Genomic DNA, 20229 nt, shown 5'->3' on the forward strand with positions numbered 1-20229 from the left:
CCAAGTGCTCTGCAAAGTTATATTTAATCTATGTTGTGTTCTGTGCAAGAGTGCCCACTGAGCCAGCCCCCGGAGCTGTACAGTGCTGTATCAGCTCAGGGCTGACAATAGAAACAGCTTTTAAATGGAGGTGGGGGAAGAGGACACGTACTGTTGGGGGCCATAACTTATAGTCTATGTCCCATTAGCAATAAATTCCTGACATTAGTATTTTACATGGAGCGAGGGAGGGGAGGTTGATGGAGTGCTGGGGTTAACCTGAACGGTCACTTCTACCTGGGGAAATGGAGAAGAGACACCCCTCCATGGTCAATCAGGACTGTGTAGAGGCCAAGAGCAGCATATGTGGATGGGTGGGAGTGGCAGGGGGAGCAACACACATTAGTGTTCCATTAGATGGAATAATCCTTACGCTGGCTGGCAAGGAGAGCCTGGCTGATAACAGGAGGTAGTGGCTATCAATTGCTGCCAACTTTCCATCAAGCAGAAGACAAAGCCATGAAGCCAAGAGAAACTGTTCCCCGAGACTCCAGCATTCAATGATGCTGGGTAGAAAAGGTGAGGCCCAGTGAGCTGCATGTCAGTAATGAAATCAGACACCAGAGTAAGTTCTATAGGCGCCAATATAAAATGATCTTTTACATTGCACTCTTTCCATATGTAGTGTGCACGTCAAGCGCCGTTCCCCAGTGCAGTTCCCGGAAACAGGGGTCTGCTGACACTGATCTCAATGCAGTTACTTGCAATTTACACCAAAGCAAGCGACAGCAGGATCAGGTCCTTGGTCTTAAAGGGACACTCCAGCTAGATATCAACTGGCAACTCAAGAGTGTCACCTAAGTAAACAGTAACAAGCCCTCACTGGCAGCTGGGCTTGCTATGACCTTCAGCAGGAAGGCTGCAGATGGAGCAGGTTTTGTTTTGCAGATGCAGCCACCCCAATGATGAGAGTGGCAGTAAAAATGTAAAGGAGCATAAGATATAGCTACCTGCAGCTAAAAAAAAAAGCTACATCACCGCACAAGTGGCCTGAAAATCTTGCAGAAAGACACCAGGCCTGGGCACACTGGTGTAGATAACGTATGCACCCGATGCTGAACTGAATGCGATTTCTATACTACGACTGCACTGTGGGGAAAGAGGCTATTTACGTACAATAGGAGGGACCTGAGTGAAGTTTATGTATTGAAGCTCATCTCCAGATAGCTTCTCATCCTGGCATTTTGTCTTCTCTTAAAAAAGGTCTAAAACCCCAAAGAACGGTAAGCCCCACTGTTTCCCAGTGTCGGAAACAAGAAGCCAGCACACCAAATTTGCCTACATTTCCCCAAGTTCAGTTCAAACCAGTCACAGTATTCCTTGCTGAAACCAGGGCTGGCTCTTGGCCCAGATGGAACTTGTTCCTAGAATCTGTTGACTGCACTGGGACTGCAGAGATAGTAGGGTATCTGCGGGGTGGGAGAGGGGATCTCTAAAGGAAAGGTGTGCCCCTGGAGAGGACACACTTTGAGGCTTTGAAGGACAGGTACTAGAGAGTGGGAAAGAAGCTTGGCCCACGCCAGGGGCTGGAGAGGTGCCGATATGCATTGTTTTGGTCAGGCTGTTTTCAAGGAGATATGAACTTAATGTTCTGCTAAGGATTTGTTTGCTTCAGGAAACAACCTGCATAACAGGAGCTGATGAAGGAAGTGAATTCTCCATTTAACGAAAACATCTGTGTTAGGAATGTACATGGAGAGAGCAGCACAGACAATGTAGGTCCACAATTGCTTCCTGAACATCTCCCTGAGGGCTCCTGGAGACAGAAGCAGCTTTTGGGGAATGCAAAAGCACAATAACCCCATTTACCAGGGTACCCTTTAAAACTAACCCTTGGTATGGCCACAGCATAAGTCGACACCTTCCAGTAAAGCCCTCAGGGTCAGGTATTCACGACCCAACCTCTTGGGTAGAGCAGGACCTGCCTGCCATGTTTTGGAATTGCCATTAAAAAAAAACCTGCCTGAAAATGCCATCCTGCCATTTCACATGTGCACAGACTCCATTTCCAGGCCTGTGTTAGGGCTGCAGAGACTTGCGGCTAGGCCCTGCTAGTTACTTAAGACAGCCACTTTGTGGCCAAGGGGAAATCAAACCCTGCTCCTGTTCTAATTAAATGAAATGCTCCAGCCATTGTATAGACTGATCTTTCCATTGCTACACTAGTCCAAGAGCTCAGAGGTTTTGGATGGTTTAGAGACAGCATCAACCCTCCCTTCAGACCATTCATATTCAGCACAGGGCTTTGGGAACAAACCTCTGCTGATCACCCGCTGCAAGTTTGGCTTCCAAGCTTTGATTTCAAGATGAATATACATTGGCCCTACCTGCCCCACCGTAGCAAATAAATAAATTCAGCCCAAAGCCCTTTCAGATTGTGCTTACTTTTAGACACGAGATTAACAAACCATCCTGCTGGAGTGTTGGCAGCGCCTTTAAAAAAAATCAATGTAAAAAGCTAAATTACAAAAAACAATCACTACAAAGTAGTCCTGGATGTGTGCTGAAGCGTATGCTGGGACGCTATTGGATTTCCAGCCGTCGCTTTACGAACACTCCCTTCATTAGCACTTTCATTCACACTTGAGTGATCCCCTCCTCTTACGCTAACCAGAAGGAAGAGATTTTTAAGTCAAACTCTTCATCTATATCCATAGATTGCTTACTCTAGTCCTTTGGTCATTGACAAACTGTTACAAGCCACAGGAATGAGAGAGAGGGTGTCGTGTCAAGCCACGCCTCACCAAAGCATGACAATGACAAAGCTTTAAACAGCTTATCTGCTGCCTAGAGATCCAGCGCAAAGTAAAGGGAAATGAAAGAAAGAGGAACACGAAAGAGACAGCTCCCTTCCCTCACTAATCAAACCAAGTGGATAAAACAGATAATGCTTCTTCCTACCTAGCAAGTAGCGGGACCCCCACTTAACTAGCCGGAGAACAAAGGATAGATCCAGCAGGGGAAGAGAAGAGGAACGCAGATTCTTTATAACAATTTGCCTTCAGTTCTCATTGTCATGATTCAGCATGTGCGCTATCAGTGATTTATAACAAACAGTGAGGTAGCACCACCCAGAAGGGGCATAGCTACGGGGGGTGTAAACACAAGACATCCCTTGTAGGCAGGGAGCGTTCCAGGGTGTGGTGGAATGAGCTTAAAGAAGTACCGGCAAGGGGACATCCCTGTCCCATGCCCTTTTTTGAAAGAAAGGTGTAAAGGAAAGTGGGCTCCTAGTTCAAGAATAAAATAACTGCCTCAGCAGGGAAGTGGAGCCCCCAGACACCGTCACAGGCTGCTCCGTGCGTACCTTGTTCCTAATGCTTTCGATAAACCCCACATCGTTTATACAGAGTCTACAAAGGAAAAAAAAAAAAGACAACTAAACTTAAGTCAGGGATTTAGCACAATCCCCCAATTCTTCTCTGAAACCCAAACACAAACACAGACTTGCCTCATCCCACGCGACCTAGAATGGACGGAGCCTGAGATGGAGTGTGGCAGGGATCTAGGCTGAAAAAGGCCCAGATAGATGGATTTGTAACGTGGATTCCAATAAACAATGCCATCTAATGCTTATGTGTTTGGCTCCTCAAGCTAGAGAGCGCTCTACCCACCGAGGCCCGGCTTACACACGGCGAGTGTCAAACCGGGCTGTGACTATCAGCCTGCCAGGTCAGTGCACGCAAGAGATTCTCTCTCATTGTGCAGTTTCCTGCTCCCTTTTCCCCTTGTTGCCACTGTAATTTTCCAGGTTCTACAGCTCTAAAGGATGAGGGCTCTAATGTGTCACTCACTGGCTGGAGTTACTCTGTTGCCATGAATTAAAGTGCTGGGAAAAAAAAAAAAAAAAAAAGGGTTGGCACCAGAAAAGAGTCAGAGATTCTCTTTTTCTGGGCAGAGGGGAGTTTGGGAAGGGTAGAGCTACCCTGAGCTGTGAAGCAGTCATCTAGATCCCTGAAAGAGCCCAAGGATTTCTTCCCTCCCCTTGGTACTCTATAGTCTAGAAGCATGTCCACTTAAAACTGCAGTACCTTGGCACCTGTAGGTATGTCACCTTAATCTGCCAGAAGGATCCCGGTGGAGCAAAGGAAGGCACTCCATCCCAACCAGGGGCCGCAAGTCATCTCTGCAGGGCTCCCAGAGCCAAGCAATGAGACCCCCCTCCCCAAAGTGGGAACTGCAGACTAAGAGAAGAGGGAGAGGGAAAGGGAACGGGAATCGGGGTCCTGTCTTTTCCAGTTGTGCACTCACCCTCACTTCACCTGGACAAATACACTTAAAGAGAAGGAAGGGAGAGTCACTGCCACGACCCTGATGAAAACCCAGTGAGCTGCCAAGAGGCTGTATGGCGCTGCTGGGGTGGAGCGAGGGAAGGAAAAGGGGTCACTAGACGAAGGCTCTGGTGGTGTTGGCAATGGGGGGTGTGGCCAGTGCCCAAAGGGACTCATAGGTGCCCACCACAAACCCCGCCAAGCCCAGGATGCTGATCAGGAAGTTTTTGGCGACGGTGACGGGGTGGATGCCGTCGGAGTAATAGGTGGTGATCTCCAGCAGGGGAGGGATGATGAGGGCGAGAGCACTGCTGCTCACAGAGCCCACCAGAGAGATGACGATGTCCAGGCGGGGGATCAGGATTGCCAGCAGGCCTGGGAGAGGGAGAGAGAAATACAGGGCTGTTAGTACTGGCACCTGGAGAGGGACCACTCTCCTCTGAGCAGGTGGGAACAGACAGGCCATCACAGCATAAGGTGAATGAGGCAGCAGGAGTCGGTGTATGGTCCCATGGGTTAGATCTCTGCCTCTGCCCACCAACCAAAACAAGCTTTGCTGGAAGCCAGCAGCCTGGGTGTCTCTTCCCGCCTCCCTCCTCAAAGTCTGTTAAAGTGACAACACACATCTAGGATACAGAACGACCCAATCCAGGCACAACTTCCCCCGCCCCCCAAGGCGGGATTGCCTGTTGGATAGGGCACTCCAAAGCCCCGGGCTTTACTCCTGGCTCTGCCAATTGCGTCACTGTAACCTGGGTAAGTGAGATTCTCTCTGGAGATAGCACTTGTCTACCCATCTAAAGCAGAGAGAGCTACAGATGACAGGTGCTGGTGTCAATAACCAAAGCAAGCAGGAGCTTTTCAGGGGTTGGTCTTCCGGAACAGCCCCTTGGTGCTCGGTATTTAGAGGCCATTTGGAGCTCCACCTTGCCCCAGTGTGCACACAAGATTGGCTAGAGAGACTGTGACCAGATTGGGGGGGGGGGGAGAGGGGGGGGAACTCCTCCTCCAGGAGTGCACTAGGGTTCCACGGAGAGCCATCGTGCACAGGGATTCGGCACCATCGCTCCTGGACTCACATATCATTAAATGATGAGAAACGCATCAGAAATCCCCACAGTGGCAGCTTCGCTCCGGGAATCAGTCAGGTTCACGGTCCCAAGAACCGTGGCCATTATCTTTTCCCAGAAGAACACCGACACATGGTCATGCCCTCTCCCCTTCAGTCTGGGGAGCACGGGGTCCCCTCAGTGGCCACCAGACTGAGGTGTCTTGTTTGAGCAGGAGTCAGAAGGGTGTCGTGCTCCCAGCTGGCTAGGCCACAGAAAGGCCAGCAGCCCGAGGGGTGAGTGTCTCCTTGCAATGGGGAATACTGCTCTTCAGCAGAGGGTAGGTTCCTTCAGAGCAACAGGACGTGTCAGACAGCAGCCCAGTACAAAGGAATAAGCCACAGATCCCCAAGCCTCATCCGCTGTCTCTGGACTCCCTGGACAAGGCTGGGCATACGGGGCAAGTTATTTTAGAGTTTAAGCTTAGGCCCCCTCTACTGCCAACGTAACCCTCCCCACCTGCCATGGGTTCTGTTGCCTCTGAGGGAAGGTGGAGAGAAGATAGAGGCGGGATCATTAGTGCACAGGGCAGCTTGCAATGGAGGTGGGGAGCAGTGACCCAGCGCTCTCACCAGTCAAACATTTACTCATTCAAGGGCCGCCTGTGGAACAGAGGCTCACTGGTTAGGGTGAAGCCAGGGAGGGATGTGGAAAGCAGAAGGAGCAGCCCACTGGACAGGAGGAGTTCAGATCGCTATTTGGAAAATGCATTTTGAAGTGAGAGTCGTTAATGGCACCATGGCAATAGGACTGGGCTACTTGCAGAGCTTCAGTTTTATGAGGAGGAGGCTCATTTAACTTATTTCTATAGGGCCCATGGTTCTGGCAGTGAGACATCCACTTATAGACAGCAGGCGCATCCCCTGAGAACAAGAGCTAAAACCAGCTTGTTGCTAAAGATCCAGGCCTTCTGCATCATGCCCTGGAGGTCTGCTGGACTCTGGCTCCAACAGGCTACAGAGGGGAGTGAGAAAACCAGGCACACACAGGGCCTGACAGCCAGGGCCCCCAACCAATCTTAACAGCAGTGACAGAAAGCAGAGCTAGGCACTAACAGATAAACAAGCCTTGGGAAAATCTGGGCCTTTACAAGCCTGCCAAGGCCTTGGGCTGCATCTGGCGAGGGACAGGAAGCCAGCACACAGACCGGGTGGTATGTGCTTACTGCAGGTAAGCAGCTGCACCTGCTGCACAGGGACACCAAGGCCTTTGTTATTCTGCACACAAATGGAGCTTTCCAGCTAAGCCAGAGTCATGTCTCCCCCACTGCCAAGTAAGGACACAATTTTCAAAATCAGGGGGTTAAACTCAGATCTACAGGCCCAGTGTCAGGAACCCACGCTTCAGATTAGGACCAACACCAGCAAGGTTGGCTGCGTAACAGGTGCTCAGATCTGTGGTTGTGGGGACCATAAGAGCAATAAAGATGATTTTCGAGGGACACTGATCTCTTAGGGCAGAGGGAGGGTTAAATAGGCCTTCGTAGCATTCCAGTTGCCAATAAGCACTGTGATAATTAGCAACGATCAAGGCAATATGTATCTATGATGCTTTAAAAAGTGAATTTGGACCATTAGAGGGGGGATTTGTACACTAGAACAAAACCTGAAAGAAAAACAAGCATGTTCCTTGGCCAGGTGTTTTCTCTATTCGCCAACATGTGTGTCCAATAGTGTGTTGAAACAGCAACTCTCTCCTTAATCCCCCACCCAAATCACAGTCCTGAATTAGTGGAACCATTCTCTTGCTACGGAAGGTAATTGTGGTGTCACACATGGCATGGCAACTTCAACTCTTCCCACCTAAGGGCTTGGATGGTAGTTAGAAACATGCAGACATTCGCCACACGTGTCCCATTTTCATGAGGAACCTCCTGACTTGATCAGCTAGCAGTGAAGGGCATTTACTGCAGTTCTGCCTTTGCCACTACAGGATGCTTCTCCTGGCCATCTTCAGACAACCATGAATGAGGGTCACAGCTCCGGCTCAGCCCTCACTTAGAAGACAGGAAACGTGTGTGCCAACAAGAGGGAGGAGAGGAGGGTGACTGCACAGAGCCTGAGGCAGAGAGATGGGAACAACCCAGAGCAGGAAATGACGTCAAAGGCAGCAGAGGAAGCAGGACTGCACTGCCTCGGACTTTACCACTTGACCCGCTGAGTTGTTAAACACTGACCTCCCTGATAATGACCCGAAACAAGGACCCTGCTGCCGGGCCAAGGCCTTTCGGCCCAACTGAACTCTATCAGCAGTCCCAGCATTCCTGCACAATTCACATTCTTCACCCAGACAGTAACCGCCCAGAAAAAACCACCTAGCACCCTGCTCTACCCCAAAAAGGTGTAAATTAAAACAGAGGTCGGTGCCCATCTTCTGGCACCAGTGCCGAAGGGCCATCATCACAGCGAAGAAAGGAGCACGTGACGCCAAGTCAGTCAGGGTGACAGCCAATAGACTCCACTTCCAGAAACGTGAACAACTTCTGAGACTCCGGTCTGACAAAAGGCCCTGCCAGCCATATGCTGTCATGAGACTCCTCACATCCATCTCCGCCTCTCCCCACTTTCCCAGTGTCTAGGCCATTCCAGTGCTCCATCATAGCCACCAGAACATCTCTGCGTTTCATACCACGGTTTAAACCATCGACTCCATGAGCTCCGAGCCCATAAATCCAAAATCCCTTGAACCACAAAGAGGAGGAAGGGGAAAAGTTGTATCCTGCTGCGTCAGAATAGAGCAAAGAGATTTTTTTTCGGAAATGACACCAGCACAGATGAGCCTATCAATACATCTAGAGAGGTTTTTAGAGTTAAGAAATTCCTTTAAAAAAAAAACAAACAGATGGCCTAGTTTTTTTTGTTTGACCCTACAAGTGCCCCCAAAACAGTGCAAGGTTCATTATTTTGAATTTATTCAGTTGTCGAGGAGAAGTTTTTCCAAGATGGCACACACCCTAACCCCAGGCCATTAATTTGGTGGGTGAAGCTCTTGATATGATTTGTAGAACTGGTTGAAAGTTTTTTGTTGAAGTCTTACCCAGCAACACATGGCTTTTTGATCAGGACAAAAATTGTGGAAAATTTGTTTTGGTGAAAATTTTGAAGACTGAAAACACTAGACTGACAACTGAAAAAAGTGGAGAATCTGGGATTCTCTGCCCCCGAGCCCCCCAGTGTCCCCCTACTCTTCCAGTTGGGGTGGGATGAGAAAAAGATAACCCTCAAATTTTGTTTCAAGCCATAGTTTTATTTAGTAAAAACCCACAAGATTCCATGGATAGTTTCAAACGAAAAAAATCTGTCTCCCCCCCCCCCCCACACACACACACACCCCAGCTTCAACGCTTACAGAAAATACTTACCCTGGTTTGACTGCCCCTAATGATTTCCATTACTGAAGTTGTATATTGGGCCCTGGGTGTGACACATGCTCTGCTACACAGAAAGAGAGAGAAACTCCAAGCTAGTTGTGGGATGTTCTCTCAGCTGCCAGCCGCATTAGCCTGGGTGTATGCTGCTTCACTCTTTGTAATCCTAAACAGAATGATGACCTTACAACACTGAAGAGAGATGGCCCAGTGGTTAGGGCACTAGACTGGGACACTAGAGAGCAGAGTACAATCCACTGCTCCGCCACAGATGTCCTGTGTGACCTTGGGCGAGTCACTTAGCTTTATGCCGCCTCAGCTTCCCATCTGCAAAATGGTAATACCACCACTTACCTCCCTCATAGGACTGTTGTGAAGATTAGTGCATTAAAGACTGAGGCACTCCAACACTACAGTAGTGGGGCCGGATAAGTACCACAGACAGCAGTTCAATAAAATAAATCAATTTAAAAAAATTGTAAGGGCCAAAGCCCCAGACAGCTAACTTATTAAGAAAGGAAAAGACAAGGTGGGCAGCCCTCTTCATCTTTGGTGCTCAATGGCATTGTTAAAGCTTTTCAGTACACAAAACCTTAAGGAGGAAGGCAACCGGATTCTGCACAACAAAAAAAGATTCTCGGCAATGGAAGTAGGGCACTTCAAAGCATAATCACCACAGAGAAAAGGAAATTGGTTGATTGCTTTGAAAACACGGCCTGTCAAAAAAAAAGTACTGTCTGCTACACACTCGGGGGGGAAGAATCCAACTCCTCGAGCCCAGGATATAGGAAAAAAACATTGCATTTTTGCACCCAGAGCTTATTTATTTTAATATGGGTCACCAGAAAACAGATCTCTTGTGCAACAGAACAAGAAACGTGCCTGGAAAGAAACGTGGCTCTGTTCAGCTTGCATCACAGCGCCCCCGATACCAAGGTCTTCAGTCCAGGGGTCATTCTGCCAACACAGCTCCAGCGTGAGGGCTAGGGGCAGCCAGGTAAGATGGCAACTCAACTCTATGACAGCCACTGGAGCCGCAGGTTTGACACACCTAGTTCGGTAGCTACGCTGCCCCGTGACACTCAGACAGCGAAGTACACGGCCGCCGCTGCAAGCAACTTGCTTAGGTTAGCGCCTCTGACAGAGCTTTCTAATCATGTCACAAGACCAGGGCCTTGAAAGTAACAGCCATCTAATTCAACAGCACTGGCAAGCCTGGCTGGTTAGCTCAAGACTGGCCACGGTGGAACCTCAGGGAAGGGCTGAGGGGTTGCAACAGAAATCTGTTCTCAACCGAGTTTTGCTGGAATTAAACACAACGTGTCACAACACAGGCAGCAACTCCTAAGTTAAGGCCAACTTGTCCTTCCGTGGCCCCGCTCTGCTTAGACAGCGCAGGACCTGCTGTAGCATAGGATTTTGCAGCTGTGTGCTGCAGTCAGTCTCCGAGTAAGGTTACAGCAGCGCGAGACCAACTGGACGCCGAGCTCATCCTACCCCTTCCGCTGTAAAGGTGACCTGAGGAGAAAACAAATCTGATGTGTGCTCCTGGCTGTCTTTGAAGCATATGCAAAAGGGGCGGGGAAGTAGTCTTAGGGTTTGTCTACCCCATACAGCATTGAGCTGCTGTGGCACTTAGTAAAGACGCTGTCTATACAGACAGGAGAGCTTCTCCCATCGGGGTAGGAACTCCACCTCCCCGAGAGGCGGTAGCTATGGTGACAGGAGAAGCCCTCCCGTCGATATAGTCCTGTCTACACCAGGAGTTCAGCCGGTATAAGTGCATCAACGGGGGGGAGGGGGAGGGATTTTCCACACCCCTGAGCAATGCAGTTTTGCTAACTTACGTCTGTAGTTTAGCCCAGGGCTTGGTGTCAAGTCTGGTCTTCCCTTTTCTGCTGCAAGTCTCCCTGGAAAGCCCAGGAGCACCGGAGCTGACAGTTGTCTCATCAGACTGATCAGAGGCACAGAGGACTATGGCTCTTATGGTTTGGAGGTTTGGAGCAAGTAGTCACAACTCACTCCACCGGCTGGAAAAAGCAGCGTAGGCACCAGGGTTCTGGCACATTACAGTGCTTTGCTCAATGAGGTGTTTTGCATGCCAGGTGGCAGGAGCCAGCCCGCTAGGAGGCATGCAGTACCTAGCAAAGGAGACCACATGTTCACGGATTAAGAAGCAACGAGGACAGGAGAGAGGATCACAATCAAGCCAGCAAGCAGCTCACCCTTTGAGTGCTGGAGTGAGAGATTCCTGCTACAACCTGTTCATAATGCAGCATCCTCTAACGCCAACAGGGGGCACCTTTGAGCAATTTATGGCCTTGTAGCATTCTGTGTAACTTTTCCTGTATTACTACCCCAGCTCTGTCTGCCTGGAGTCCTGCGCTTTGCTCTAGACAGACATCTGGGCACTGAACTTTCGTGTCTAAAGCTGGTAAATTAGCCTCTAAGCAGGTTGCTGCTTGCACAAGACAGCCACAGATGATTGGACGTTTTTCCTCTGACCACAGGATCAAGATGCTCATTTGAGTAGCACAAGGGGCAACCTGCAGACGTGGAACTGGCATTTCAAATGGAAAGGATTCAGTGTAATAACTCTGCCAGAATCAACGTCCCCCTCCCCATTCTTCTCTCCAGTAGCAACAATAGCTGAGAGAAGGGGCCGTAGTGCAAGAAAAGCTCTTCGTGAAGAGCTCTCGGGCATTGAAAGATCTCAACAGCTAGACTGAGGGCACTTTTGCAACTGTTTCTTCTATCACCTCCAGATCTTCCTTTACAAGAGCTACTGGCCGTCCAGGAGGACCATGTTAGAATTTGCCTCAATCTAAGGAATTGTGTGCATGGGCAATTTGTTCTCACATCACCTGCTGGATTCAAAATCCTGACTCAGGTCACTAATTCAACTGGGTTTGATAGTCTCACTGCAGTCTTCCATGGGCCTTTTTGTCCCTATCCCAACACCACGGTTTGCCACAGTTCAGCTGGACTGAGAGCTGTGGGGTTAATGGAGAACAGACCCGCACAGTCTTGCTGCCATCATCAGTTTCTCATTTATGCGCACTAAAGCCACAAAGCAAGAAAGGCCTACAATTGTGCCAAGGAGAAAGGGAGAAATCTTGGTTTTCCCACTTTTGATGGTTTTGCACCCAAATATTATTGGCAGGGGTAAACAGAGAACCCTAAAAGCCTGGATATTTTACATTGGGGGGGAAAAAAACCACATGGCTGTAGATCTTAAAAACTAAAAAGTGTTCTGACAATACTGGGGCCCAACTCTGCCCTCAGTTACAGGGTGTAGCTCCCACTGAAGTCAACAGGAATTGTAGCCACATAACTGATGGCAGATGCAGCCTCTCAGAATGTACACAGTCCTTTTCACCTCAAGGCGAACCACCTTGTCAGGAAGGCTGGTTAGCGTCAAAGGCAAGATTAGAACTCAGGTCTTTGGCTCCTAGGCCTCAAAAGCAGGCTCAGAAGTGGCCCAAACACTACACTGGACAGAGTGATCGTACTGAGATACTGGCTGCTACACGGAAGCAGATATTTCACTGCCACTGAGCCGCTTCCAGGAACAGCCGGCCATCGGGCCATGGCAAGGGAGCGAAGGAAGCCTGGATCACTTACAAAGCTCCATGGAAAGAGGCTTCACCTCTTGACAAAAGCTCCCCACTCCAATGCTGCAGTTTAAAGAGGGGGCTGCCCTGTTCCACTGCTTAACTCAAGTATGGCGCTTGCTCAGGTCTGGCTCAAGTTAAGGGTGTGAGCGGGATGGAAGGGAGGGATGCTGAGGAATAACAGGAGCCAGACACTTTTGCACCTCATTTTCCTCTCTCTCATCTCTCCTTCCCCCAGTCAATTCTCCTTCCCCCAGTTATTCCCCCCCATCTCCTGGCTCCAAAGGGCACAATCCTACACAGACAACTCGCAGGACAAGCAGAGTAACGGGCTGCAAAACGTGCTATCGTGTGCCCCCTACGACTCCTTCGATTGTGGTGGTTCAAAGTAAACACAATTAAAACCCCACTGAAAACAAGCAGCAAAAGTAAATCACCGGCTGCAGTCCCTCAGCCTCAGGGGACAACCATTGTGCTTTCCACAGATATTAATTCAAAGGGCTTTTAACGGTGTAGGTTTTGAAGTGCTAAGCTAAAACAAATCCAAACTGCACCCTCTCTTGGGCCACCGAAGCTCTGACAGAGGCTTGGTCCAAGGTCATGAGATCATTCCAATGAATATTCATGCCAACCACTTAATGGCTTTTGTCCTCTGAGAACCCCTGATCTCACTCCCCTCTGAGTGAACTCACACTCACTCCCCTCTGAGTGCACAAACCCAGCAGGGATATGCGTGACAAAGGAATCCATGCCTGTCCCCTTAGCACATCTGGGACTATTTTTAATCCACCATCTGTGGGCTCGCTGCAGTCACACACGGATGGCCACCAAAACCCATCTCCTTTAACCCTTTGTTCTTTTCCAGCCTCCTGATGTATTCGCTCGGGGAGTCCACTTCTAGCAGTAGATACTACTGTTAGTACAAACTCTGGATGCAGGAAAATTGAAGTTGTGGTTTCTTTGTAGTACTTACTGGCCATGAGTTGTTTGGAAAGGGGGTGGCACTGACGGGTTCCCTTGCATCCATCCCCCTTGGCATCAGAGAAAGGCTCTGGTGTCAGCCATGCATAGGGACCATCTACACAGCAATTCTCACCGATTCAGTAACTCCGTTTGATCCTATCAACACAGGCCCCACACAAACCCAACCTGGTGAGAATTTCTTGGTGCCCAGGTTCTTCATCTGTTGCTCACCACTGTGGTATCTAAGATAATACAAGAGGACAGCACTGAAACAATCTTATTAGCAGCATAGCCCCTGCACCCCCAGCATGGAAGGCTATTTGGCGGCTTCCAGTCTTTCGGAGAAGACCTGCGTACAGAAGCATGACTTGCTTCATCCTCTGGCGTGATCCAAGCTCAGCAAAATCTGTGGCGGAGCGCTCCTTAGGCAAAGGCCCTCCACCAAGAGCTTCCCAGTCCACAACTGGCTCTAGGTCCCGTCAGCCTCTGAATCTGCGTTGCCTTGCACAGAGAGGTAGCCCAGAGGTAACTGGCATACCGAAAGCTTTGATGAGGGCCAGGATGTTGAAGAAGATGCTGGATTGGACGGGGAGCAGCAATACAACAAGCTTTTGATTGGTCTGGCCTAGCCTAGGAGACTGGCAGTAGCCAGTTGTCCCTTGCAGCCTTCAAAGTCAGTGTCTGGCGACGTGCGTTGCAGTGACTCGAGAAAGGTGATACAGCAGATTACAATGGTTAGGTCGGCATTGAGGGGAAGGAGCGCAGTCTTCCCACTAGCCAGAGATGGAATGAGGCATCTCTGGCTGCAGTGAACTGAATATCCAGGGACAGCAATAAGCCCAGACTCCAAATCTTTACCCTACTCACGATGCTCCCTACAGAGGATGCAATCATCTCAGCCAATTCCTTGGTACACAGGTTTCAGAGTAACAGCCGTGTTAGACTGTATTTGCAAAAAGAAAAGGAGGACTTGTGGCACCTTAGAGACTAACCAATTTATTTGAGCATAAGCTTTCGTGAACTACAGCTCACTTCATCGGATGCACAGTATACATCCAATGAAGTGAGCTGTAGCTCACGAAAGCTCATGCTCAAATAAATTGGTTAGTCTCTAAGGTGCCACAAGTCCTCCTTTTCTTTTTGGTACACAGGTCGTCTGCATTGCTTCCAGGCAAGACCAACGCTAAACACCTGCTGCTACAGCCACTCTATCAGCCTTCAAAGTTCTCCGAGGTTAGGGCTTTCCTTTGGGCTATTCAGCTTCCATGGAGTAGACTTATTTGAGCCTCTCGCCCTGCTCAGAAGATTGTTCTGTTTCATTTTGCCAGTTCTCTATTCATATACTGTGATTCGGGCATGTCCACTCTCAGCAGTTGGACAAAGAACAGAGAGCAGGAACAGATTAAGTTACCCTTTTATGGTAGGAGTGACCCATCCACTCTAGAGTAAGAGGTGAGTTCCCCCAGCAGAGGAAGCATAGGGGTCAGATTGGGGAAGCCCATATAGCTACTGGCTACGCTGCACCTGTTCTATAGATAACCATGATTTCAGCCTCCTGGCTTACTATATTAGAACTTCTTTCCAAGAACTACCCTCTTGGCAGGGGAAGATGGGCAATTTCAGATTTTCTGTGTCCATCCGGCACAGCAGCCCTGGGATGTGCAGTTGGCAGGAGGCCCAATGCTCACGCCAGAGTTTGATTATAAACCATCTATGTATTGTCTCCAGTTATTTACCTTCCGCTTTCCTGCATGCGGCACTTAAATGCGGGCTTTTAAGAGAGCTCCCATGGCGGGAACAAGGGAGATGGAGATTCTCTGCGACAACTGAAGAGATTTGCTTTCAAAACAGAGTCCACAGAATGCAAAAGACAAAGGCCTGGTGAAGTAGGTCAGTTATATATGAAAGCGTGGTTGGACAATTTAACATGCTCCCCATCCCTGTCTTGCCCCCTCCCATCCAGCTACTGTATTAGCCAGCAACTTCTGAGTCACTGGAGGAAGTTGCCTGTTTGTGAGCTGCTCACAAGCCTTAAAGCAAGGAAGAGCAGTCAGAAACCGTCTGCAGAGTGTGTAACTGTCCAATACGAACATACATGAGCCCTACGCAAGCAGACAGGGAAGGCACCACACTGCGTACTCAGTGCGCCGGGAGGTTTGCCCCATGCTTTGCATTCTGAAAGGGATTTCCTCGCCCAACAGCCGGCACTTTGGGAAGGAGTCCCTGATACGTGACCTAACACGGGCAAGCGTTGTGCACGGTTCCTATGTGCTGCTCCAACACACAGACCACCTGCAGCACCTACTCTGGGTGCATGCAGAGCCAAGCATGACCGCCTCCGAGTACAGCCAGGAAAGGGATAAACGCTGGGCAGGTCCTAACCAGCAATACGTTCGATCCCAGTCCCCGGGCTCTCCTGGGCAGAGTCTAACGATTGTGCCAAGGGGCGTCAGACTGCATGGAGGTTTCATAATGAAGACGAGTGTCCGGTAAGCACCGGGGGAGATTCCGGGATACGCTGCCAACACTTTCACAAGGGTTCCCACACCGCTGGGCCCCCGTCCCCGCCCGAGAAGGCGAGCAAACCGAACGGGTTTGGCTCCTACTCACATGTCACGCAGACGAGGCACGTCCTGAGGAGCAGGTTGACCCACAGCGCCCAGCGCTCTGGCACCTGGGAAACAGCCCCGGGCACAATGATTTCAGCCGGGACATAGAACTGCAGCGCGTAGGTGAAGAAGATCCCAATGGAGTAGAGCAGCTTGACAGATTGGTACAGCCTGCAAAGGGAACAGGGAGAAATCCAGTCACCTCCACTCACATCCCAGCTCCCTCAGAGGCAGAGTTAATCAAAACAAAATAAAAATAGCTCTGTGACAAGAGCGAATTTAGAAGGGAAAGAGAGCTGTCTTAATCCTCGTGTCTGTGATGCCTGCCCCGCGATCCCTGGTTAAGGGGTAAGCGAGCATCCCCTTCCCAAGACAGGGCAGCACAAGCCCTAAGCCCACAGCCGAAAGGCACTTGCTCTGGCCAGGTGACTGTATCCACAAGGAGAGAGATCTCAGAGCGGGCGGGTGCCCTAGGAGTCGACAGGACCGAGTTATCGACGACGAGTGCTTCGAGCGCTCTGACCCCGCCACGACCATCGTGAAGGTACGAAGGGCCAGATTGACATAGGTGCTTAAAGACGCAGCTGGGTGCCTGGGGGAATTTACAGAACTGCCTAAGGGAAGTGCCTGCCATTGAAAACAATGGGAATTAGGCACCTAACCTACTTTGGATGTTTGGAAAATCCCACTAGATGCCTCGCTGCATCTCTGGGCACTAAATACCTTTGGCTTCCGTGGAAGCTCCTCAGACCATACATTCAGCCCCTGGCTTAAAGCACGCTGCTGCTAGCCCGTTCCGGGGCTCTGCCGCTTGCATATGGGTCTTCTGCCAGTGCTCAGAAAGGGGGACATTTCATACCCTAGTCAGGGTGGGTCGCAGGGGCCAGGGATTTGAACTTGTGAGCACGTGCACACACAGCATGACACCGTCCACCAAGCTCCTGCCAACCGGAGTCCGAAGGCTACAGAACGGGCACTGTCCCAGCAGCACAAGCTCCCTGACCACCTTCCCCAGCCGAAACTGCAGGGGCCACCTTTAAGGAATGCAGGGAGGCTAATCCCTATGAGGGCACTACCCACTGGGGCGCCTGACCACCCATCGACGAGGAAATGGACAGAGACCACAGGTCACCTCACTGAGGAGCCAGCTGATCAGACTTCAGTAACCACCAGCAACCCACGCTGGCTGTCAACCAGTGAGCTAGAATTACAGAAGTTGTCTCTTATTACCTGTTCCCTGAGCGCTCTCTCTCATCCCTACCTTTGCTAGCAAAATTTGGGTTCTTCGAGGGAGGAGGAGAAAGATACATTTCGCCTTGCTCTGCAGCGAGCCCGATTCTACTCGGTGCCTTAAAATGAAAAGATCAAGGCTACCTTCAAAGCGGTTTATCAGCTTTCGACATGAATATTTCACAGGTTTTGATTTCTGCCTTTCCCCCCCAGCCAGGGGGAACTACCAGGATTAGCACAGGCTTCGGAAGTTAAAAGCCATGCAGACGTCACCACCGCCTGCACTTTAACCTGCTCGATAAAAAAAAAACCAGACTATTTTTGGAGCTCGACACAGAGGGTTTGGGGGAAGGGACTGTTAAAATAGCAGTGCTGGGCAGATTGTGTGTCCTCGTAGAGTCCCTCGCTAAGTCCCCAAGTCAGCAGGGGGCTCGCTAGGTATTCATTCTACAGTGACAGACACCAGCAATACAAAGGGAAGGAATTTGTTTTCTCTGTGTGAGAATGACCCCGATCTGGGACCAAGGCTGGCTAGAGGATACCAATTGCTGTGCAATGTCAAGGGATCCCTGGGCAAGAGAACCGGCCTTTTAGAAAAAGAGTGTTGTCAGACTAGACTAGATCCCAGCATTGCATGGGCCAATCTAGATCAGGCTTCCAGGTGGTGTACATGTTTGCACGCCTGTCTGGAGAAATAAGAACATGCACAGGGGAGCAGAGCTAGACAGAACTTGTGCGGCACGGGGGAAGACAAGCGGAAGCTGGAGACGCAAAAGCTCCAGCTAAGGCAGGAGGGGCTAGCCACCTTTTTACAATCCTTTAGTGTCTACGGGCTGGAAGTGCTGCCCCTTCATAATCATACAAGGTACCAAAGCATGTTGGGAAACTGCAACTCTGTGAAGCCAGGGTTGGTGCGCAGGGGGTGGACGTGGAAGACCTGAACACATTCTTATGGGCAAGAGGCTCTTCAGCATTGCAACCCACCAGTGAGGGATTCAAATCTAGGAGTCAGGCAGTTGGGGTGAGGAGAAGAGAACCACCTGATCCATGGGGCATACAACAGCTGGTAAGCTGAGGATTAAGCACTTTGCAGTTCTAACCTAGAGACAATTAAGTAGTAACTAAAAATCCCTCTCTTCCTTTTGGGAATCAGTTTCAAGCAGTGCTGCTTCTCTGCTCCACACCTAACCTGATGGGGGTTGTGGTGAAAGGACATTCCTGCTTTGGCTTGGGAAGATCAACTCAACGGTGGCAGTGCCGGGAGAAAAACTACACGCTGCCTGAAGCAGTGATGAGGACAAGGTGAGGTACAAAGTGCAAGCTATAGACAGGAGCTATTTGCTGTGCATATTGGAACAGATCTCCCTTAGATTATTCCTATGTCAATCTGCCTGGAATATCTTTTATAAATTCTCTAGTCACTTTATGCAGTCTTGTTCAGATAGCGAGTAACTCAAGAATTCGGACTACACTGCCCACTGTGGCTTTACAGGACATACTAGCTACTGAAAATGCCCACACTTATCAAGGCAGCCTAATGTACAAAAAGCTACAGGCAAAATTTTCACGTTGGCGAGAGTCTAACTTAAGGGTGTAAATACCCTGATGCCTGTTGTGCAAGTTGGGGTTTGGGGCATAAGCTACATCCAGGTATGGGGGTGAGTTTCTGAACATCTGACCATAAGTCATTTGTTCCTGTGTTTGGTTTGGTTATATTCCTACTGTGTCACACTAAGTGACCACCGAAGATGGGAAAAGGCTACAGAGAACTAGCTCCTAAAGCAAGAAGTTTGTATGAATGTAATGCACGTCTTCAAAGATCCAGAGCAGGGCTGGCCCAGGAGTCTCTGCAGGTCACAAGGAGCCAGCAACTTTGCCCCCTGCTCCCCTAGGTGGGGGCAAAGCACAACGTCACTTAAGAGTTTGGAAAAAGCCATTGATATTTTAGAAAGTGGATGATGCTGCACAGAGGAAGGATGGTCTTGTGGTTAAGGCACTGCGGAGAGCTGGGTTAAATTCTTAGCTCTGTCAGATTCCTTGTGTGACTTTGGGCAAGCGACTTTGTTCCTCTGCCCCTCAGTTCACCATCTGTAAAAATGGGGATAGTAATATTCCACTCTCCTACCCTGTGTCTTGCCTGTTTAGACTGTAAACTCAGACAGTTAGTTGAGCACCCTGGCTGTGTTCTCTATTTATACGGCCATTAAATATTAAAGGTCAATATCGGGGAAGCCAAATGATTCAGGATGTACGAGCTTTACTGTAACCTTTATCACGCATGGGTAAGGAATGGCAAGTCGGGTCACATGACAAGTCAAGACACTTTCCACTAGAGGGAAAGGGTAGGGCTAGCAGGGAACAAGCCAAGATTAAGCGCTGCTATCTGGTTCATAAGCCACCTTTGGACACGCAGGGTTCCAGGCCAATGAAGGCAAAGAAACTGCACACTTTTAAACTTTGAATAGTTTCCCAGACCTCTCTTGCCAATAGCACCCTGGCTCATCCTCTTGGGCAAACATTCTCTCTCCATCGGCCACAAAACATCCTGAAGACCTCAGCCTCGAGAGACTGGGCATACCTATTCCACTACAGGTCAGCGCACTAGAGCAGTGTAACAGCTTCTGTACGAGGCACACCCATTCTCGCACACGGCCAGTGAGTGGAAAGATGGCAAAGGGACAGCCACAGAGCCAGACAGAGGGCTTTCCTCATGGGCTGGTGTTCACACGGTTTCCCCTTTCACCAGGCAAGAAGAGACGAGACCCAGCTTCAATTCCCTGCTCCGCCAGACTCCCTGTGATCCATTAGGCAAGCCTGTGCCTCAGTTTCCCCTCTGTGCAATGTGGATAACAGCCACGCCCTACATCCCCAGGGAGTTGTGAGGTACTCAGATACCATGGTAATGGGGGACGCAGAAGTACTAAGACAGGAGAAATGTCATCCATTGTTCTCCAGGGCTGCACTGTATTTCACAGAGCCACCTGCTTCCTACAGACAGGCTAGTCAGACTCCGCATAGCTCGCGGAT

General features: G+C 49.8%; 1 protein-coding gene across 2 annotated transcripts in view; it reads right to left on the reverse strand.

Annotated features, from left to right (window-relative positions):
* Positions 1-240: 240 nt before the first annotated feature.
* The window catches only part of LOC141991885 (proton-coupled amino acid transporter 1-like), a 47610-nt gene continuing 27621 nt past the window's right edge, over positions 241-20229 (reverse strand). For both annotated transcript variants that reach the window (XM_074960282.1, XM_074960281.1), the window contains 2 exons: positions 15974-16143; positions 241-4685 (listed from right to left, as the gene is read on the reverse strand). In XM_074960282.1, the coding sequence (XP_074816383.1) occupies positions 4426-4685; positions 15974-16143 (430 nt within the window). In that variant the 3' untranslated portion in view covers positions 241-4425. The remainder of the gene's footprint in view (positions 4686-15973; positions 16144-20229) is intronic.

Source organism: Natator depressus, chromosome 8, assembly GCF_965152275.1.
Source record: "Natator depressus isolate rNatDep1 chromosome 8, rNatDep2.hap1, whole genome shotgun sequence".
In the NCBI taxonomy this organism is placed as follows: Eukaryota; Metazoa; Chordata; order Testudines; family Cheloniidae; genus Natator; species Natator depressus.